The sequence below is a fragment of the Podarcis erhardii genome (genome assembly GCF_964252035.2).
Source record: "Podarcis erhardii genome assembly, chromosome: 18".
Classification (NCBI taxonomy): domain Eukaryota; kingdom Metazoa; phylum Chordata; class Lepidosauria; order Squamata; family Lacertidae; genus Podarcis; species Podarcis erhardii.
Window position 1 is genome coordinate 2,515,069 of NC_138516.1, and position 23,336 is coordinate 2,538,404.

The window sequence follows — 23,336 nt, forward strand, 5'->3', positions numbered from 1 at the left end:
ACAAGCTGTGCTACCAAAATGATTAAGGTTTTAAATGACAAGTGATCAAGATTTAATATATATATTTTAACTGCCGCTATATCTGTCCTGTCTCTGTTATACCCAACTGCAATTCAATGTGTTCCTGTTGTGTTTTATGATTTTCCTAATATTGTAAGTGAGCCGGAACTGGTCTGTGACCGTAATAATAAAATTCAACTCAGTTGAGCCAGGCTGTGCTGGGCAAAATGCGCAAGCAGCCCAGATCTGAACCTGAGGAAGGAGAGGGTACATTACTGTAAAAGGCCAGCTCATTTTCAAATAATTATTCTTAGTACCACACAGGGGTTCGTCAAAGAACATACTCAATCACAGGACAGCTGCAACCAACCAGGTTTATAGTGGGTGGTTCAAATCCCTCTCAAGGCTGGGCGTTTAACCAGCAACACCACCTTGCTATTAGCGTTATCCAGAAAACATTTTTGTGGCTCTCGCTAAGCTGCATTTCATGGTTCTGGCTTTTAAGAACGTCGGAAGATGAACTGAAAACCAAACGGAACCCCAAGTTTTCAGTCTTAACATTGGAAATTCTGAATTTCATGTGCAAACCTGTAAGGATTAAGAAACCACTGTCAGAAACCAAGTTTAGCTCTTTCTGGGTGTTCACGGTGTTTCCTGTGGCCATCCTATCACCGGGTGCCCCCCCCCAAATATCCCATTACATGCCCCAACTTCTCTTCTCCAGCCCCTCGTCTGAGAACAGCTTCCTTCAGTCTATAAAATTCCTTTGCAGAAACAAACAATTAATGTCCCAAAACATTGCAATGGGAAAAAGCTTGTACAATTTTAGTTTGCCGTTTACAGAATTCCAGAGCTCTCGCCTCTTACATAAAAGGTTGTGCCGACAGTGGGATTCTGCAGGGGACTAGGATATTATTATTGTGGCTGTTAAATATTATTATTATTATTAACACTGTTATTGTTAATACTATTATCAAATAATGTCATGTATTATTGTTATTGTTGTTGTTGTTGTTGTTGTTGTTATTCATGGTGTGATAAGAAAATGAAATCTTTTTCCTATGTAATAAATGGCAAAAGCTGGAAGGATATCTCGCTGAACTTTTGAAACCACGATCCTGGAAGAAAATCAAGCCTGTTGATAGAAAATAGTGGCTTTTTTTCTGAATCATGCCTCTCAGGGAACAAGTTGCTGTCACAGGAAACCCACCTTCAAAAAACTCTGCTGCGGATTTGCAATGACAGAGAGAGAATCCCTGAATTCTTGGGGGGGGGGGTGTGTGTAAATATATATATATAATTTTATTCTGTTTCTAAACAGCTTTGTGAAGTTTTTTTCCCCTCTTAAATTATCAAATGGTATGTAGGTTTTATGAAATAAGTAAAACAGACAGGACAGTGGCCAAGGTTTTTTTAAAAAATAAAAAATACCCACACCCACCCACCCCAACTTCACCAAAGAAGTTTGCCATGGGAGGGGCGGGGAGGAGAACAGATGCCGGGCTGCATCCAACCTTAGTCCTACTCAAGAGTAGACACACTGGAGTCAACAGGCACGAGTCCTAGTAATTTCTGCGGGTGTACTCCAAGTAAGATTTATCGGTGTAATGCACCCCACCCCCCAGTAGGCTTGCAATATTTCCACTAGAGCTCCGGAAACATTTCGCACTAGCCCCCTTCCCAGAAAAATGGGGGGGGGGCCCACATCATGCGTGGACACAGGCAGAGACAGGGGCGAACACATAGGCGGACCCGATTCACCATCAAGGAAAGCGCTGTGCACTCATTTTCTCCAAGCAACACTGGGGGTGGGGGCACAGGCGAGAGAAAGCAGCAGGGCCTAAAGAGAGGGTGGCAGCCCACGCAAGTCCTACTCAAGAGTAGGCACACTGCCATGGACGAACTGGTGGAAGCTGAGTCCCAAGAGCAGAGCCATTGAAGTGAATGGGGCCAGGTCAGTTGCGCCTGGGACGGTGGCAATGTTTGCAGGCGCCAATGGGGCTTGGACAGCGGTTTGCAGGTCATGCCCACCCCCTGCCAGCCCCCACCCCACCCCATACGCCCCTCTAATGTACCTGCACAGACCCCCCAAGCCTGCTGGCTGCAAGGTGGGTTCCTAGGGCTTCCTCGGCAAGCTGCTGGCCAGCCTGAGGGTCCCACACCTCCGTCCCCTCGGGGGACTGCTAGCGACGGGGGGAGGAGACGAAAAGGGGGGTGACAAAGGCGAGAGAGGGGTCAGAAAAAGATGGCGGGGGGGTTGTGGGGAGAGGCGACAAAGGGGGGAGAGGGAAAGAGAGAGAGGAAGAAAAAACAAAACGAAAAAGCATGCAAAACGAAAGAATATAAAACAGGCCTGGACGCAAATTCCCCCAGAAGAGGGGCGGGGGGGGGCACCGGGTGCGGCTGAACTACGACTCCCAACCTCCACCGCCCACTGGGCTCAAGGGCACCTGGGGGTCTTCCACCCTCCTCCATCCCTGAATTAAAAAGAGAAGTCCCCCACTTTCTCGGAAAGGAAGGGACCTCTGGAGGGATAATGGTTCTGCCCCCTGCTGCCCCAAACTGCCCCTTCTTGTCTTGCGGGGGGGGGGGGTTCCCAGCCTGGCTGGCCTCCAGCTCCCAGCGTCCCTAATGGCTGCCGGTTGTTGGCACCCCAACACCTGCAACGCCACAGGTACCCCAACCCTGAGAGCAACCGGTGCCATTTGGAAGGGAAAGGGGACAGCGATCAGAGCCCCCATGACCAAACCCTGTTAGATTCACAGCTGCTGCCGAGTTTGCAGGTGTGCCTCCAAACTCCAAATGTGGGTCTCTGGCTGTTTTGGGGGACTACAAATCCCAGAATGCTTTACTAGCAGGGTCAAGGATGATGGGAATCGTAGTTCCAGAACAGCCGGAGACTCAAGTTTGGGAAACTCTTGACAAATGGCATGGCCTTCAAGAGATGCTAGGGATACGTGTACACACACACACACACACACACACACACACACCAGGTCACACTCAAAACACACATTGTGAATTCCTGCATTTCAGGGGGTTGGGCTAGATGACCCCTCGGTGTCCCTTCCAACTCTACAATTCTATGATTCCATGAAATGGCACAAAGATCCCCAAAGGACTTTGGATTTAGAGCACCATTTCCCAAACTTGGGTCCCCAGTTGCTTTTGGAATACATTTCCCATCATCCCTGACCACTGGTCCTGTCAGCTAGGGATGATGAACATGTTGAGAAGTCCATTCCACCTTAAGGAACAGACGTGGGATTGTTACATGTCACATGTCTGTTTACATTCCAGCACAGCTTGCTGGGAACTTCCGTTGGGTGTATAGCTTTTGCTTTTCTCTCTGAGACGACATGAGAGAGAGACGACGTGTTTCTTTGTCCTGCTTTATGATTAATAAATCTGTAGTTGTAGTATGCTTCCCCAAGCCTCACACCTATCCTGTGTGCGCAGTTCGATCTGCTGATAGTGTCCCTTGGCTTTGAAGCCCGGGTTGCTGATTTACGTCGGAGCAGAAGTGATGGTCTTTGCCCCGGGCTGCCAGAAGGAGACGGCCCAGCCTCCTGGCCCTCTGCATACCGCCTAGCTAGGGATGTTGGGAGTTGTAGTCCAAAAACAGCTGAAAACCTAAGTTTGGGAAACCTTGTTCTAGACCAGTGTTTCCCAACCTTTGGTCTCTAGCTGTTTTTGGACTACACTTCCCATCATCCCTAACCACTGGTCTTGCTCACTAAGTATGATGGGAGTTGTAGTCCAAAAACAGCTGGAGACCCAAGGTTGGGAAACCTTGTTCTAGACCAGGCATGGCCAAACTTGGCCCTCCAGCTGTTTTTTTGGACTACAATTCCCATCATCCCTCACTACTGCTCCTGTTAGCTAAGGATGATGGGAGTTGTAGTCCCCAAACAGCTAAAGGGCCAAGTTTGGCCATGCCTGATCTAGACAGACCCAAGGGCTGACTCAGAATAAGGCTATGTCCCTAGCAAATCGACTCAGGGGTCAGAACACTTGCTTGGCATGCAGAAGGTTGCAGGTTCAAAACCCTGGCATCCCAGGTTAAGTCTGTCCCTGTCTTGAAGCCCCGAAACTTTGCTAGAAGGCAGCTCCGCACCTCCCCATTAAATGAGCCCACTGTTCAACACCATGAGGACTAGAATCTGCCTTTGTTTTTATGGAAGGAGCCACCAGCCTACCTGCTATGTGTGCAGAAGGACGCGGGATCAATCCTTTGCATACCCATTGAAAGCAAGCCATTAATTCCGGTTGTTGAAAGGGAAACAGCCCTCTCTGCAGAGCTGCTGCCAGTCAGTGTAGGCAGAACTAAGATCTATGGACCAACGCTTTTCCGCCACACCCAGGCAACCATCACGCTTCCTCCTATTCAGGAAGGACTTTTCCTCGGACACCGAGGCGCCTCCGTCTCTTCCCACCAGGTGGCGCCAAGCCTCTGCTCCCGCCTCCGCAAGGCGCCGGCTCTCATTGTTCACCCAAGCCCCATGCAGGCCCAATTTGGCAGCCTGACCCCTCTGTGATCCCCATTCACTCCCTGTTTTGGCAGAAGTGGAGGAACTTTGCAGGCTCGCCCACAACTCACTCAGGCTCTGGCTGGCCTCTTCTCCCACCCCATCGCCAGCCCTCTAACTGCCCCACACCCCATTATGGACCCCTGGGGCATGGAGCGGGGGGGGAAGAACCCCACTTACCTGCTGTTTAATGTACTGCTGAGTCTTTTCCCTGTTTGGAGCCTGGACTTGTAAATCACTCTGAATTGTGCCAATTGGGGTCGGCTGCAAAGAGGGGAGGAAAAGGAGAGACGGGAGCGTGAGATCAGGAACGTCGACGGTACCGCGCTCCTTTGTAAATCGCAGGCTTGGAAGGGACCCCGAGGGTCATCCAGCCCAACCCCTTGCGATGCAGAAATCTTTTGCCCGAGATTCGAACCCAGGACCCCAAGATTAAGAGTCTGACTGTCTAATTGATCCAAAATGTTTTCTTCTGTATCAGAGTGGGGTGGGGTGGGGTGGGGTGGGGTGGGGGTATTCCCAGCCGTACTTGGGAGAAATCAGGGGCTGCTGCCTTCTGCAATCCAAGCAGCTGATGTGTCACAGAGCCACAGCCCCTCCCAAATGGGTGGAGAAGTTTGGGGGAAAGGTGAATAAAGAGGGAGAGGATAGAAATTTGAGAGAGGTGTTAAGAGCTGATGGACTCTCTTTCCTTGGACATCTTGAAGCAAAGGTTCATTCGGAATTCGATAATTGCTATACAGTGGTGCCCCACAAGACGAACGCCTCGCAAGACGGAAAACCCGCTAGACGAAAGGGTTTTCCGTTTTGGAGGCGCTTTGCAAAACGAATTTCCCTATGGGCTTGCTTCACAAGACGAAAATGTCTTGCGAGTTCCTGCGGGGTTTTTTCCCTCCCCCCCCTTTTCCTAAGCCCTAAGCCACTTATCAGCTGATCCGCTAAAAGCCGCTAAACCGCTAATAGCGCTAATCGCCGTGCTTCGCAAGACGAAAAAACCGCTATACAAAGAGCCTCACGGAATGGATTAATTTCGTCTTGCGAGGCACCACTGTATTTCGGGGGGTTGGGCTAGATGACCCTTGCGGGTCCGTTCCAACTCAACAATGATCTAAAAAGAGAGAAATTTCTTTTCCCTCTCTCCACCCACCCGCTTGAGATTTCTAAGAAATCAAACAACCTGCGCAGCTTCAAATCGCCACCGTTTCAAAAGGTTCCAACACATATAGGCAAACTCCTGCTGTCTGATCTCAGGAAGAACCGTGCAAAATATGGTGGACATAATTGCCGTTCTGAAAGGTCCGCAAAGGGAGCCTTGATTCAACATGGCGTCCACCTGTGTCCAGCAAAATTTGGCGGCAATATATCCAGAGGTGTTCAAACGCAGAATGAACAACCAACTTTACAAAATTAATAATAATAATAATAATAAATTTTATTTATACCCCGCCCTCCCCAGCCAAGGCCGGGCTCAGCGTGGCTAACAACCAATAATAAAAACAAGTTGAATGAATACAACTTAAAAACAAGATTAAAATACAACATTAAAACATTAAAATGCAGCCTCATCACAGGAGGAGAAAGTGGAAAAATATAGCTGTTTTTTAAAACCCGCCCTGTGGTTTTTAAGGGTCAAGATCTGCATCTGCCTGCATTTGCTCCGGCCCTCAAAAGGGCTGCCTATGAGCAAATGTGGCCCCTCAGTTCTCCAACCCAAAGCCAGCCGCTCCCCCCCCCAAATAAAAACCCCAACTCACTAAAGGCTTCCCTGCCCAGTCGTATTCGTAATCAAAAATGTAGCCGTTCCGGTCAAAGAGGTCCGTGAAGAGTTTCCTCAAGTAGTCGTAGTCCGGCTTCTCAAAGAAGTCCAGGCGGCGGACGTAGCGGAGGTACGTGGCCATCTCCTCTGCGGAAGGGGAGGAAGGCGGAAGAGGCAGCGGTTGTCCAATGGTCAGAGCACGGGCAATCTCACCAAGGGAAGCTAATCCAAAGGGTTAAACTGGATCGGCAGGGCAAACTTAGGGTTCCCAAACCTGGTTCTCCAGCCGCTTTGGTGCTACGATTCACACCATTCCTGACCTGCAAGCTAGTTCAAAAACAGCTGGAGACCCAAGTTTGGGGGGATCCTGTTGCAGGGAGAGGGGAAGAGGGAGGTCTGTGTGCTAGGTAAAGGGTAGAGGGACCCCTGACCATTAGGTCCAGTCGTGGCCGACTGGGGTTGTGGCGCTCATCTCGCTTTATTGGCCGAGGGAGCCAGCGTACAGCTTCCGAGTCATGTGGCCAGCAGGACTAAGCCGCTTCTGGCGAACCAGAGCAGCGCACGGAAACGCCGTTTACCTTCCCGCCAGAGTGGTACCTATTTATCTACTTGCACTTTGATGTGCTTTCGAACTGCTAGGTTGGCAGGAGCAAGGACCGAGCAACGGGAGCTCACCCCGTCGCGGGGATTCGAACCACCGACCTTCTGATCAGAAGCCCTAGGCTCTGTGGTTTAACCCACAGCGCCACCCCAGTCTGTGTGCTGGGTGGCGCTTGAATCAGACTTTTGCCAACGGGATATTCCAAGCAGACTTTTACGGGGTTGCTGGGTGGCCTCCCAACCCCCCCACAGGGATATTCAGAGGGCCTCTGCCAACAGGCCTTGCCACCAGCAATGCAGGGGCTGCTGAGGGCTTGGCGTCTGGCAACACACCTGTAGGGGCATCATGGCACCTTGTGGCCACCTGGATGCACCTGAGGAAGCCTTTCAGAGGGACCCAAAAGGCAACCCCAACACATGCCACCCTGAAGAAGCAGGGATTTAATAATAATAATAATAATAATAATAATAATAATAATAATAATAATAATATTTATACCCCACCCTCCCCAGCCAAGACCAGACTCAGGGTGGCTGACAACCAATAATAAAAACAAGTTGAATGAATACAACTTAAAAACAAGATTAAAATACAACATTAAAACATTAAAATGCAGCCTCATCACAGGAGGAGAAAGGAAAAAGAAAGAGGGGAAAGGGATCAAGTTGATTCCAAGCCAAAGGCCAGGCGGAACAACTCTGTCTTACAGGCCCTGCAGAAAGAAATCAGATCCTGCAGGGCCCTGGTCTCATGAGACAGAGCGGTCCACCAGACCGGAGCCAGTGTTGAAAAGGCCCTGGCTCTGGTTGAGGCTAATCTAACTTCCTTAGGGCCCGGGACCTCTAGGGTGTTGCTATTTATGGACCGTAAGGTCCTCCGTGGGGCATACTAGGAGAGGCGGTCCCGTAGGTACGAGGGTCCTAGGCCGTGAAGGGCTTTAAAGGTCAAAAGCAGCACCTTGAACCTGACCCTGTACTCCACCGGGAGCCAGTGCAGCTGGAAAAGCACTGGGTGAATATGCTCCCATGGCAGAGACCCCGTGAGGAGCCTCGCTGCAGCATTCTGCACCCGCTGGAGTTTCTGGGACAGCTTCAAGGGCAGCCCCGCGTAGAGCGAATTACAGTAGTCAAGCCTGGAGGTGACCGTCGCATGGATCACTGTGGCCAGGGCGGGGCAGGAAAGGTAAGGGACCAACTGCTTGAATGGTGGTAGAGTGCTCCTGATATGGAGGTTCAATTCAGAGGCCAGTTTTTGTGGCACACCTGCCTCCTCCCACTTCCTCCATGACGTTACTCTAGGAAAGGTTGCTGAATCGTAGGGTTGTAGACTCAGAAAGGGGGATACCCACACACCCAGGGGGTCCTCCAGTCTGGAATGGCACCCAAGGGAGCGGTCATTCCTTCCTCCGCCCAGTCCTTACCAGGGAAGTTTTCGCACAGCACTTCGACGGGGGTGGCTCTTTTGGTATCGCCAATCTTCTGGTATCGCTCCTTCAGCGTGTCCGCCTGAAATGAGAATTTGGGGTGGAGAATGAGAATTTGGCGAATGCTTGCTGGAGATGTGGAGGAAATAACGGTGACATGATCCACATGTGGTGGACGTGCGAAAAGATTAAGATTTTTTTTGGGGGGGGGGGAAATATACAGTGGTGCCTCGCAAGACGAAATTAATCCGTTCCGTGAAGCTCTTCGTCTAGCGGTTTTTTCATCTTGCGAAGCAAGCCCATTGACAGCTTAGCGGATTAGCGCTATTAGCGGTTTAGCGGCTATTAGCGGATCAGCTGATAAGCGGCTTAACGCCTTAGGAAAAGGGGGAAAAAAGGAAAAAAAAACCCCCGCAGGAACTCGCAAGACATTTTCGTCTTGCGAAGCAAGCCCATAGGGAAATTCGTTTTGCGAAGCGCCTCCAAAACGGAAAACCCTTTCGTCTAGCAGGTTTTCCGTCTTGCGAGGCGTTCGTCTTGCGGGGCACCACTGTACGACGAATTAAGGAAGATGATGGAGATAACCTTGGGCAAGCCCATGAGGCTCAGTGGCGGTTGAGAAAAAGCTTTTCCATTTCCACATCGAAACCCACCTTCAGGCCCTGCCAGGGCAGGCTCCCCCGGAGGAAGTACATGAACATATGGCCTAACGCCTCCAGGTCGTCCCTGCGACTTTGTTCTGTGCAAGAGACAACAGAGGACATTTTCAGTTGCAGCTTTGTCATCATTTCAGCAACTTTTTTTTTCTTTTTAAAGCCCAAAGAACAAAAGAAGATTGGGGGATGAAACTGTTGGACTATGCAGAATTAGATAAATTAACAGGAAGAATGCAAAATCTGCGGGATCAGAGATTCACAGAAGACTGGTATAAATTTACGGGTTATTTGGAAAGCAATGGTGATGATCAGATTACGCTTGTCGGTTTGCGAGAAGTTTTGTAAGGTGGGCTATTTGAAATATTGCAAGAAAAAGGTAATGAGGGAGACTGTTAGTTAAGATAATTAAAGGCAATAGGAATTTAAGAAATGCAGAATAAGTGATAAGAATGGAGGACCATCAGAGGAGCTGATGGAAGTCCAAAAAGATTGTATAAGAAGTGAAGTTTTGCTGTATGAATGATAATATGTAAAAATTAATAAAAAAATATTTTAAAACAATTAAATAAAACCCAAAGAACAACACGGAATACAAGTGGTACCTTGGGTTAAGAACTTAATTCATTCCGGAGGTCCGTTCTTAACCTGAAACTGTTCTTAACCTGAAGCACCACTTTAGCTAATGGGGCCTCCTGCTACCGCCGGAGCACGATTTCTGTTCTCATCCTGAAGCAAAGTTCTTAACCTGAGGAACTATTTCTGGGTTAGCAGAGTCTGTAAGCTGAAGCGTATGTAACCTGAGGTACCACTGTATCTTTACTCTGGCTGCCTGGGCTTCCCTCCACACACACCCCTTTTAAAATAACAGTTTCTGTGTCCAGCATGGATGCAGCGATTCAGAGATGGCTGCACCATTCATAGAGTTATGCTCTCTTCTCTTCAACATTCTTTCTCTCTCTTTCTGTCTCTGCCGCACATACCCAATCTGCTTTTCCTTGCCCCCCCTTGCCCCCCCTCCCCATTCCAAGGGGCTGCCTCCCCCTGCTCACCTTTCCCCAGGTGCGTGTTGATGCTCATGTACCGCGCGGTGCCGGTCAGGCTCTTGTGCTCTCGGTACGGGATGTGCTTTTTGGTCTCGGGGTCGATGAACTCTTTGGCCAGGCCGAAGTCAATGATGTGGATGACGTGTTGGCGCTTGCTACCGGGCCGCCCCACCAGGAAGTTCTCCGGCTTGACGTCTCTGTAGATCAGGCTTTTGGTGTGGACGTACTCCATGCGGGTGATCTGCCGAAAGGAAAAACCGCCAGAGCCTCTGTGCCATGCGCAAAGGAGCACTTGAGGGTCTGTGTCCAGGAAAACTGGGGCTTCTTGTAGGTTTATGAGTTTCCCCCCAGTTATATTTTATTACAGTGGTGCCCCACAAGACGAACGCCTCGCAAGACTGAAAACCCGCTAGACAAAAGGGTTTTCCGTTTTGGAGGCGCTTTGCAAAACGAATTTCCCTATGGGCTTGCTTCGCAAGACGAAAATGTCTTGCGAGTTCCTGCGGGTTTTTTCCCCTTTTTTCCCCCTTTTCCTAAGCCCTAAGCCGCCTATCAGCTGATCCGCTGATAAGCCGCTTATCAGCTGATCCGCTAAAAGCCGCTAAACCGCTAATAGCGCTAATCCGCTAAGCTGTCAATGGGCTTGCTTCGCAAGACGAAAAACCGCTATACGAAGAGCCTCACGGAACGGATTAATTTCGTCTTGCGAGGCACCACTGTAAAAGTTCAAAAGTTTCACATATGCACAAAAGTTTTTCTTTTCTTTTTGTCAACCTCCCCTCCAGTTTTCCTTGGTGTACTTTAGGGGTCAACAACCTTTTTCAGCCATGGGCCGGTCCATCGTCCCTCAGACCATGTGGTGGGCTGGACTATATATTTTGGGGGGGGGGGTGTGAACGAAATCCTATGCCCCACAAATAACCCAGAGATGCATTTTAAATAAAAGCACACATTCTACTCATGTAAAAACACCAGGCAGGCCCCACAAATAACCCAGAGATGCATTTTAAATGAACGGACACATTCTACTCATGTAAAAACATGGACTGTCCGCGGGCCGGATTGAGAAGGCTACTGGGCCGGATCCGGCCCCTGGGCCTTAGTTTGCCTACCCCTGGTGTACTTCATTTCTCCCATCTTCTAACTGCCATATCATAAAAACAATTCAATAACCTCCAATTTCTTTTGTGGCTTATATCTCATGTGAGAAAAAGAATTCCATTCTTCCACCTGTATGCATTTTCATGAGGAGGGGAATCTGTTGTTTTTTAGACTGGGCAACACCCCAGGGGTTGCATGTCAGCAATGGCTCCCCATTTGCAGAATCCTCTGCATGAGAGCCAAAGAGCGGCAATAGGAAAACGGGGCCTTATCTGCAGTGGCTCCCCGTTTGTGGAATGCTCTCCCCGGGGAGGCTCACCTGGCACCTTCATTAGACACCTAAACTTAAGATGAACTTACCATGTCTGGTTTCAATGGATTTTTCAAATGCTTAACTCAGTCTTTTGTTTTCTTTATCTTTTTAGGTAAGTTCATGAAGATACCAACAAAGGGTAAGATCAGTGTTGTTCACAATACAGTGATACCTCGGGTTACGGATGCTTCAGGTTACAGACTCCGCTAACCCAGAAATAGTACCTCGGATTAAGAACTTTGCTTTGGGATGAGAACAGAAATTGTGCTCCAGCAGCGAGAGGCCCCTTTAGCTAAAGTGGTGCTTCAGGTTAAGAACAGTTTCAGGTTAAGAACAGACCTCCAGAATGAATTAAGTACTTAACCTGAGGTACCACTGTACTGAGAGATGCTAGTGAGGTTGTAGATGGATGCAAAACGCCAGCGCCCTGTCTACAACTTCATTAACATCCATCTACAACCTCACTAGCATCTCTCAGTATTGTGAACAACACCGAACTTACCCTTTGTTGGTATCTTCATGAACTTACCTAAAAAGATAAAGAAAACAAAAGACTGAGTTAAGCCTTTGAAAAATCCTCTGAAACCAGACACGGTAAGTTCATCTTAAGTCTCTGTGGCTTTACACAAGGTTTTGTACTTTTCTCAGAAGATTGATAAAGAATGTATAATTATTTCGGTAATTATTGTATGTCTATTTGTCGCCAACGCGTTGCAGGAGTCGTGCTACTTCCTCTACACAGTGGGCAAGGGCGTTGGGGGGTGTTGCACAGGTCATTCCCCAAAAGGGGGAGTGTTGTCTGCTCACCAGTTGGATGGCGATCATAAGGACCGTCTTGAGGGTGAAGGTCCGGTCGCAGAGGTCAAAGAGGTCCTCCAGGCTGGGCCCCAACAGCTCCAAGACCATCGCGTTGTACTTCCCGCAGGGCCCAAAGTAATAGACCTGAGGTATCCCTTCTGTGGAGAAGAGGGGGAGGCAGTTCAGAATACCGCAAAGTGGAGTCAGGGACAATTTTGGTTCAGTACAAGATCAGTTGACTTTCCAGGATGCTCCTTGTGGCTGAGAACTTTCTGGTTTTTGGAGCAAACACTATGACGCACGCCTCCTCGTGAGCAGCTTTTGAGATTCACATTTTGCACCTGGCTATCGGCCACTTTGCTGACAAAGGTCCGTTAAGTTAAAGCTATGGTTTTCCCAGTAGTGATGTATGGAAGTGAGAGCTGGACCATAAAGAAGGCTGATCGCCGAAGAATGGATGCTTTTGAATTATGGTGCTGGAGGAGACTCTTGAGAGTCCCATGGACTGCAAGAAGATCAAACCTCTCCATTCTGAAGGAAATCAGCCCTGAGTGCTCACTGGAAGGACAGATCCTGAAGCTGAGGCTCCAATACTTTGGCCACCGCATGAGAAGAGAAGATTCCCTGGAAAAGACCCTGATGTTGGGAAAGATGGAGGGCGCAAGGAGAAGGGGACGACAGAGGAGGAGATGGTGGGACAGTGTTCTCATGAGTTTGACCAAACTGTGGGAGGCAGTGGAAGACAGGAGAGCCTGGCATGCTCTGGTCCAGAGTCGGACATGACTAAACGACTAAACAACAACCATTGGCCACCAAGTGAAGATGCCTGGGCGCCAGGATGGGGATCCTTGGATCTGGGCTGTTTTCAAACACCAACACCCCCCTCCTGTAGAATTCTCTCCAATATATTTTACCTGCACAATCGGAATGAATTTCAGCAACCAAAATACTTTTTCTGTGCAGTCTGAGCAGGAGCAGTGAACGACGTTATAGTGAATTGTTGTCGCTTGTCTTGGCTTCTCCCACTGCCCTGCTCAGAGTTGGGAAGAATATTCCTATGTTATGAATGGTCTGAGTCACCATTACGAGAAAGAGGTCGGAATAGGCCGATAGATAGGTGGACTGTCTTTGAATCAAGTGACTTTTCTTTTTTTAAGTTCTTAACCTGGCTCAAGGTTGTCCTTTGAACTAGCCAGTTGTTTAACTGAGAATCCATCACAGTCAGTCCATCATTTGGAAAATAAGACTTTAGAGCCATCTTGCCCCCAAAGGGGCAATGAAACATTCCGTTTTGGCGACTGTAACCCTGGTTCAAGGAGACGTTTGGCACCTAGCTTATTATATATCTGAGTTTATAACACTGCCTAGATTCAGCCCCCAAGACCATAATGTAAAAAGAATGGGCTTTTAAGTCCAATTTTAAAAGTTAAATAGTAATCTCACTAACAATTGAGTCCCGTTATCTCAGTGTGTTCCCCAAGTGCTGTTGTGAAAAGGTTAAGGGCTATCAACACACAGTTTCATTTTTATTGACTTCTTTTATTTGTATTGACTTCTTTCATTTTTACTTACATCTTCTACCTAACAGAATTCCCCCACTGCTGGCTGTAACGAAACCTGAGCAGTTTCGTAAGGAGTAATAAAATTATCGACAGAAAGAGAGTTAAGAGTAGGCTTTGAGCTTTAAGAGATCCTTAGAATTAGCAGCAGAATTAACGAGAGATTGAAACATGTCAACGTCTGACATGGGTCTGGGTTGACTTGCATAAGTAAATGTATTTTCAGGAGGCACTGAATTCAGGGAACGTCCCTGCCTGGCGTCAACGAGAAAGAGAAGAGCAGAAGAGACTGTCAATATTATTAACGCTTAATAATATGCTTAATGGAAGGTAGGCCAGCATGACTGTCGCCCGTCCTGCGGACAGGGAAGGCGAAGGCTGAAAAAAAGAGCAAGGTGGCAGCACAGCTTACGTCGAAAAATCAACACTGGGGGAGGGGGCAGTCTCTTTTAGTTTCCGTCTTCTCCAGGGGCACCCTGAAAACACCTGTCTCAAATCTTTGCAGCTGTTCCAGAGGCTGTGTTGCAAAACATCCCTTCCAAGCCACTCGTTGCACCATCATAAGGACTAGCGCCCGGTTTTTTTTGGGGGGGGGATTAAGGTTATATATATATATATATATATATATATATATATATATATAAAACAAGGGATGCGGGTGGCGCTTTGGGTTAAATCACAGAGCCTAGGACTTGCCAATCAGAAGGCTGGCGGTTCGAATCCCCGCGACGGGGTGAGCTCCCGTTGCTCGGTCCCTGCTCCTGCCAACCTAGCAGTTTGAAAGCACGTCAAAGTGCAAGTAGATAACTAGGTACCGCTCCGGCGGGAAGGTAAACGGCATTTCCGTGCGCTGGTCTGGTTTGCCAGAAGCGGCTTAATCATGCTGGCCACATGACCCGGAAGCTGTACGCCGGCTCCCTCGGCCAGTAAAGCGAGATGAGCGCCGCAACCCCAGAGTCGGTCACGACTGGACCTAACGGTCAGGGGTCCCTTTACCTTTTTATATATATATAAAATAAATGTTCATAAATGTACCAAGCAAACACGTACATAAATATATAAACCACATGCCTGAAGTAGCACAGGAGAACAGCCCTGAAACCATTTTGACTCCCAGACTGACCAAATGACTTCTCTGCAAGGTCAAGGAAAATGGAAAAGCCTCCCCATTGTCCTTTCCTTCGCAAATCCTGCCTTAAGGGTATGTCTGTGTATGAATAGGGTGAGCCTGTGACCTGACTGAGGAACTAAGTATTTGTCATTACAAAAGACTGGCCAGGCTCCCCTGGATATCCAATCAAGAGAGCATTAACAGTAACCTGCCAGACAGGAGGTCAGCAACGCACTCAGATTTCTGTTGTAGATCACCCTTTCTGTGATGCAGGTATGATGTTTCTGGGGGTGGTCTTGGACTCCAGGGCGGGCAATTTAAAACGTCTATATAAGGGCAGCCACACCTTGGTTCGGGGTCCTCCTCCTTCTCCTGCGTGTGAAGGGGGCACCCTGTTGCAAGAGTTCAATAAAGATCAGGCTTACTAGCTGCTTTGCTTCTCAAGATTCTCTGGTTAGCCTCTGTTCTTTTCTCCAACCGATGGAGAACCTGCAAGGGACTCTATAAGGGCTCTTGTGTCCCCCATAAGGGAACCAGGGCAGATTTTCGTTTATTACAGTTTCTTCCGAAGCCCCTCTGCGGCGTGTGTACGGCACGCAAGACCGGCCAGCCCGCTACCCACCTGCATTTCCCAGCTGTTTGTAGAACCTGTATTCCAGGTGGAGCTGAGGAGCTCTGGACTTGATGGGTTCCTGGAGAGAGGAAGAGAGAATGGAGAGCTGCAAAAATCCCTTTATTTTCCGGTGCAAATGGGGCAACATCAGAGTCTGCCTGCTCAATCAGGCCAGCGGATCATTTAGTTCAGCTTACTGTTCTCACAGTGGCCAACTAGATAATAAATAATAATAATAATAATAATAATAATAATAATAATAATAATAATATTTTGAAAAACAATGGTCCCTACCTAAAGATAAGGATGGGAAGAAAGAAGAGACAGACCCATTTAAAAACAGACAAACCCAGAGAACCAACCTATTATCAGAAGATCACTTACCAACTTGATCGCTACATATTCGTTCGTATAGAGGTTCTTCCCTATAAGAAAGGTTTTTTAAAAAAAGAAGAAGAAACGAATTTAGACAAAAAAAGAGACAATTACACACACACACAAATCCTAATTTAGGATCTCCACACTAGAAAATTCCATGACAGTTAATCCCAGAGTTTGAGCCCCACATTGGGTAAAAAAAATCCTGCATTGCAGAGGGTTGGACTAGATGACTCTGGAGGCCCCTCTTCCGACTCCATTATTCTTTGTGAGAGACCTATGTCTGCAAAAGATGGTATAAGCCCACTTACGAATGCTTTTTAAAAAAGGGGATTTACAATTTAAGTATCACTGTCTGTTGTGATTACAGTGGGACCTCTGGTTGCGAACGGGATCCGTTCCAGAGGCCCGTTCGCAACATGAAAAGTGCGCAGCGCACAGCAGCGCGTCTGCGCACACACGGGTTGCGATTTGCCGCTTCTGCGCATGATGTCATTTTGCGCTTCTGCGCATGTGCGAGCAGTGAAACCCGGAAGTAACCCTTTCCGGTACTCCCGGGTCGCCGCGGGACATAACCTGAAAGAACGTAACATGAAGCGGACGCAACATGAGGTATGACTGTATAATATTCTGTCCACAAATACATTCATACCTTGGGTTACAGCTGCTTCAGGTTGCGTTTTTTCGGGTTACAGACCGCCGAAACCCAGAAGTACCGGAACGGGTTACTTCCGAGTTTTGGTGGTCGCGCATGCGCAGAAGCACTAAATCATGCTTTGCGCATGCACAGACGTGCCGAATCCCACAGAGATCACGTTCGCAACCCGAGCATCCACTGTACCATGCTCCTCCCCCACTTATTTATTTATTTTTTCTTTTTTTAAAAAAATAATATTTATTAAAGTTTCAACAATTACAGAAAGAAAAAATAAACATACCACATTAAACAAAAACAAAACAACACACCACAATATAAAAAAGAGGAAAAAACAACAACAGAGAAATAAAGCCCATTAAACAAAAACAAAAACGCAAGAAAGAAAATGCATCAGATCTCCTCATTACCATTCTTTCATTAGCTTATTTCCTTGACCTCCTCACACCTCCCTTTTTTGTATTCTAGGTCTATTATCTATTTCAGCAAATCCTTTCCCTTTTTAAAAAATTTTTGTCCTGTAAATTGTCTTAATATAATGTAGCTTTACTTTTCCTCTTTTCACCAATTAACAGTCAGTTATTCCCAAATCCTTTATATCCTTCCTGCTAAAATCATATAATATTGCTCCAACATCCTTCTAACAGATATTAATTTTACAGTGTTTCTGTAAATAGTCTTTAAATTTCTTCCAATCTTCTTCCACCGACTCTTCTCCCTGGTCTCGGATTCTGCCAGTCATTTCCGCCAATCCCATATAGTCCATCACCTTCATCTGCCATTCTTCCCAGGTGGGTAAATCTTGTGTCCTCCCCCACTTTTTTAACATCCAATAAATAAAAAGTGTTCTCTTCCAAACCATCGTTATCAGGTACTAATGGTAGAACCATTGCATCTCTCTCTTCTCTCTCTCTCTCTCTCTTTCAAAGGAATGAAAAGCCTATTGTACGATAAGGGTGTTGCCGTGCATGTACAGAGTGCCTCTCCCCTTGCGGTTCTGAGGAAGTTTTATTATTATTACCATATTTTTTCCATGTATTTTTGGAGCCCAAAATTAATAAATAATTACTTGCAACATTCCGTATATAAGACGACCCACAATTTTAAACTTAAATTTTTTTGGGGGGGGGGGATATAGTCTTATACACGGAAAAATACAGTATTTCATAAATAACCAGCTTACGAAAGACGACAAAACAATAAAACCATCGATAAAACACAACGAACAAAAATAATTCGAAACGTTTAAGAAATTAAAATGGGCAACAGACTTAAAAAAAAAAAAAAAGACAGATTAAAATTCAAAGCAGCATTATAAAGTATCTGTTGGCTGGAATTTGTTCTGTTTGTTGTGTTATGTTTCTTCCCCAAGCGAACAGCTCTGTTGGTTAGAGCGTGGTGCTGATAAATGCCAAGGTTGCAGGTTTGATCCCCGTCAGGGACAGCTGCGTATTCCTGTACTGCACCTCTTGCTAATTACAAACAAATTAACTGATAAATAATGATTAACTTTTAATAATTTAGTACAACTTTTAACAAAGTTGGGTACGCAGTCTATCAAGTGTGAACGATTCGTGAAACGGGCCTTTTTCTTTTTGCTGGCTTTGAATAACCAGGAATGCCAGGATTATCTTACAGTTAATAATTTGTTTGTCACTGAATCACAGAATGGTAGAACTGGAAAGGGAACCCCAGAGTCATCTAGTCCAACCCCCTGAAATACAGCAGTCACATCTAATCACAGAAGGTGGTGGCTGTTCTCAAATGCATTTGAAAATAAGCTAAGAAGGAAGATTTTCAAAAGCAGATCCTAAAGGCAGTTGAAAAATCAGCCCTCATCTGCACAGAGGCATCCTATTAAAAAATGGGCAAATTTAATTGAATCGATACTTAAATATACGACTTATCAATAGGTAAAACATACCATGCAAGGGTTGTGCCCAACTAAATCCTGCTCAGATCCACTGAAACTGGGTGGGTGTGACTCAACTCTGGTCCAATGGGTCTCCTTAGAGCAGGACAACCCATAATTTGCAGCATCACCAAAAAAAAAGCCCTCATGGAAGTTTATGGGGAAAGATTTTCCATCGCAATGTTTATCGACACTTAACAACCATTCCAAAAATAAGATAGGTGGGTGAAAATTAAAGCTTTTCAGGACTCGGCTGAACCCTCATAGCCCTAGCTTGATCGCTGAGACTACCTGCAGGAGAATCGTTGGATCATTCCCAGGGTTGTTGAGGTTCGTTTGACAACAAGGAACCCAAGCCTTTAGTGTTATCAGCCCAGCCCTGCGGAACTCTCTGCCACTTGAGATTCAACTTTTAAACACCTCCTGAAAACCTGTCTATTCTGCCAGGCCTATGTAGGCAGTTAAGAATATATCTTTCCCACAATGGTTAAATGGTTAGGTGGAACTGACTGATGTTTTAACCATTGTGGGGGGTTTTTTGGGTTTTTTTGGTATGCTTTTACTGTATTTTTGTTGTAAACTGCTTTTTTATGAAAAAAAAAATATAAGTATTCTCATATAAATAATCTTTTCAAGATCATATAAAGTGCAACACGTTCTCCTGATATTCCTAATTCTTTTTTTAAAAAAAGGTTTGCAGTTACTAAATCCAGTTGGCATATTTATTCACATTCTGCACCAAGAATACATTAGCATCATCATATTCAATTGCCTTCAAAATTTCCTGATTACATCCAGGTTTTTCTTTTCTTGTTCTTCCGCACCTCAGATTACATAACCCTTCCAAGAGGTAAAGGGTGTGATTGATAAATCGGTTTCATTTGGCCTGTGGCATAATTGCCTTAAAAGTAACTCGTCAAGACTCAATGAGTGTTCTGCCTGAAAAAACTCTTGACATCATGGACAAATTCTTCTCCTTTGTCCAATGTGCACCCGATTCAGTTATTTAAATAGTTTCCTCCCAATTTAATAAATAAATAAATAAATAAATAAATAAATAGTTTCCTCCCACCAAAGAAAGCTCCCAAAGTAGATTACAGACCACTTAAAAGAGGAGAGAGAGAAACAGATCCCTGCCTTTGGGGCTTACAATCTAAAAAGTACACAGCATGAAAGGAAAATGGACTTGGCAGGAGGAGGAAAGAAGCAAACTCAGGATTAAGTTATTTGGCCATTTTACACAAGCCGTGAGCAGCAGTGAGCAACTATTTTGCAGCATCCATTTTGCGGGGGGCGGGCGGGCGCCTTAAACGGAGCCAGCCCAGCCCAGCAGAACAACCCCAGACTTAGGAAAAAGAAGTGTGGGAATTTGAAAACATTCCGGTTTAACCTAGGCATTTGGTGGCGGAAGAAAACCTCTTCCTGGACCCCCCCCCCCCCCCGAGATCATCCGAGGGGAAAATGCTTTTCACTGCAACCTGATTTTCGAATGTTTGCAGATGGCAATCGGCGTTTGCAATGTTTTGAGCGTTTTTCGCTTTTACACGGCGTGTCCGCTTGCCCTGGTTGGGCTCCTTGGGGAGGCAAAGCACACTCTAAAGTCCCATGAACGATAATAACATGTTGTGCTGGACCCGGGGGTAACCCGAGAATCGCAGTCCAGGTCCGGTCCAGAATCCAAAGGTTCTGCTAGGTGTCAGTCCGACAGGGCCAAGGCAGGACATGAGGCAATGACAGGTACAGAATCTAGAATACAGCAGTGTTGCTCCCGCAACCTGGGGCAGGGTCCGTCAGCCTTTTATCTTTGTCGGGGTAGCAGCCAGTCCTGATCCCCCGGCGACTCGCCTCCCTGTTTCGCCCGAAGGTGAGCACTCCTCCTGCGAGTACTCAGGTCTCGCCTTCTCTCAGACCTCAGTCTCTGCAGCTCAGGAGACGTTGGAGGGTTACTAGACCCAGAGGCTGCCTCAGCCTCCCCTGACCCAACCGGTAGTGGAGCAGCTGTAAGTGATGGCCCAGCTGGAGGCAACGAGGTCATCCCCGCATCTGGAGCCAGGGCAGGCTCAGGCCCCTGACTCGGCCCAGCTGGGGTTTGTTGCAGGGGAACCCCAGTGCAGACTGGGACTCTTCAGGATCAGGCCCCAGACATGGTTCAGGTGATGCCTGAGGCAAAGGATCCGGTGCAGACTGAGACTCCTCTGGTTCAGAGTCCGAGCCCAAGTCCCAGGCCATCACACCTGTCCTCCTTCCCCAAGAAGTTCAGAGGGTGGCAACACGAAAGCGGGGCCTTTTTGGTGGTGGCTCCCGCCTGTGGGATGCTCTCCCCAGAGAGGCTTGCCTGGAGCCTTCATTACATGTCTTCAGGTGCCAAGCAAAAGCATTCCTCTTTGGCCATTAACTAATCTACTGGCTGGCTAAAGCTGGGGAGAGGGTGGTGGTAGGGCTGGGCGATATCTGGCTTTCAACGTTGTGATATATCACCAGCTAAACATCGCGATAGACTGATATACTGATATATCACAATGTCTGAAATAAGGATGGAGTTATGTAGAGGCATTGGCTGGCTTCAGAGTTTTTTCTGCATTGTGATTTTTGCATAGCACACACACATCATGATTCCATCATATGTGTTTTTAATGTACACTGTCCTGGGATTTAAAAGGGGGATATCTAAATCAAATAAATTGCAATAATTTATTCAAGGAGATTTATGTCAAGGAGATGAGTAACTATACAACCTTTAGACATCTGAAAGCAGCCCTGTATAGGGAAGTTTTGCAATGTTTTATTATGTTTTTATATATGTTGGAAGCAGCCCAGAGTGCCTGGGGCAACACAGGGAGATGGGTGGGGTATAAAAAATATCACCATCAGTTGTGACATGAAACGAAGCATAGGAATAGACAGAATGGCATATTTTTAAAAATTTAAATAAATAAATAAATGCACAGTGCAACAGAAAGGAGTCTCTAAGCAGTTTACGCCGCTTAAAAAATAAAGTGAAATTAAGAAAATACTTATTAGGCAATTGAAGCTTTTAGGGAAGCTTTTAATGTTCAATAGATTATTGTATTTTAATATTCTGTTGGAAGCCACCCAGAGTAGGTGGGGTATAAATTTATTATTATTATTATTATTATTGATATAAAGGTAAAGGGACCCCTGACCATTAGGTCCAGTCGTGTCCAACTCTGGGGTTGTGGCGCTCATCTCGCTTTACTGGCCGAGGGAGCCGGCATACAGCTTTTGGGTCATGTGGCCAGCATGACTAAGCCGCTTCTGGCAAAACCAGAGCAGCGCACGGAAAGGCCATTTACCTTCCCGCCGGAGTGATACCTACTTGCACTCTGACGTGCTTTCGAACTGCTAGGTTGGCAGGAGAAGGGACCGAGCAACGGGAGCTCACCCCGTCGCAAGGATTCAAACCGCCGACCTTCTGATCGGCAAGTCCTAGGCTCAGTGGTTTAACCCACAGTGCCACCCGTGTCCCTTATTATTGATATACCATGCAATAAATAAGTATACAAATCGTTTTTCAGGGTTACAAAAATAACTGCATAAATACAATTTTTTAATTTAAAAAAATCCACATTTTAAAGTAGCGAAATTGATTGATTAATTAGAGGAGCAACAGCTCAGGAACAGCAACTCACACAGAGACAACACCCTCTGCTAGAGAGTGAAAGGCTTTGCACCGACAACAGATGCTTCTCAAGGGGTGGGGGACAAATTTCCAATTCTCTGATGGCCCCATGGAAAGCTGGCAGCCTGTCCCTTCCCGAGCAGAGGGCAAGGAATGCTATGAGGTCACGGTGAAACAGCCAAACGTTCCTTCGCTGTCCCCCTCAAAACAATTTGTCCTTGTGGCTCTTCTACGTGCAAATCTGCCCCCTCCTCTCTCGCAGCTGCTCCCGGACATCAGCGCTTTGCATCTCTCCTGACCTTTCCTGTTCCAGAGGCGTTCCAAGCATTTAATTTAAAAAATAAAAATAAAGGAAATGAAAGAATACGGACCTCGAGGGTCCGATTTCAAGGGCGTCCGGCAGAGGGAAGCTTTTGCGCTGGGGCTCATCGCCGCCGCCAAGCGGAAATACGTGTGCCCCCTGCCTTCTCTGGAAAGAAATTCCCACACGGCAAAATACCTTTGCCACATTTGCTTGCCTGCTCGCCCATCCCAATCCGCCCCATAAAACGACCACAGAACCTCTCTGTGTTGCAAAGGATTCTGGGGCACCCACCAGTTTCTGCCCCTTCCTGGGGGGAAAACTGATTTCGGCCGCTCGGCATGGAGGTTTTGGTGGTGGTGGACTACAACTCCCATTGTCCTTTGCTATTTTACACACTGCACGGTGGGAGTTGGTAGTCCAGCAGCGCTGGGAGGGGGCCACCTTGTTTGCCGCCTGGGCGCTTCCAAGCTGGACTGTTGCAATGCTCTGCCCCTGGGGCCGCCCTTGGAGACAGCCTGGAAACGACCACTGGAGGAGGAGAAAGCAGGTTTTCCAAAAAAAAAAAAAAAAAAAGGGGGTGTGGGTGTGTATTTATAAATAAATAGGACAAAAATATGATGCCAGCACTGTTAGAAACTCAAATCTATAGGCCGGGCAATATAGAAAGGAGGTATGCAAATTAAAAGGGAAATGGAATTAAAAGTACAGGGGTCATAACCTGTATTTGCAACATGCATGACGCCGTCCATTTGCATAAAGTTTGTTTTGCACAGGGAAAGCAACTATACGAGAAGTAAGGTTACAGGGAACAAGGCAGAGGGCCTTCTCGGTGGTGGCGCCTGCCCTGTGCAACGCCCTCCCACCAGATGTCAAAGAGATAAACAACTATTTTACTTTTAAAGGACAACTGAAGGCGGCCCTGTTTAGGGAAGATTTAAAAGTCT

At 46.9% G+C, this 23,336-nt stretch overlaps 1 protein-coding gene across 2 annotated transcripts in view; it reads right to left on the reverse strand.

Annotated features, from left to right (window-relative positions):
- CSNK1G2 (casein kinase 1 gamma 2) overlaps positions 1-23,336 on the reverse strand; it is a 33,301-nt gene that overhangs the window by 5,532 nt on the left and 4,433 nt on the right. The window contains exons 2-10 of one of the 2 annotated variants that reach the window (XM_081846301.1): positions 15,888-15,928; positions 15,513-15,582; positions 12,230-12,378; positions 10,015-10,249; positions 8,963-9,048; positions 8,307-8,391; positions 6,284-6,432; positions 4,710-4,793; positions 2,076-2,183 (exon numbers count right to left, since the gene is read on the reverse strand). In XM_081846301.1, coding sequence (XP_081702427.1) covers positions 2,076-2,183; positions 4,710-4,793; positions 6,284-6,432; positions 8,307-8,391; positions 8,963-9,048; positions 10,015-10,249; positions 12,230-12,378; positions 15,513-15,582; positions 15,888-15,928 — 1,007 coding nt within the window. The remainder of the gene's footprint in view (positions 1-2,075; positions 2,184-4,709; positions 4,794-6,283; positions 6,433-8,306; positions 8,392-8,962; positions 9,049-10,014; positions 10,250-12,229; positions 12,379-15,512; positions 15,583-15,887; positions 15,929-23,336) is intronic. The other variant, XM_081846302.1, reaches the window with a different exon arrangement.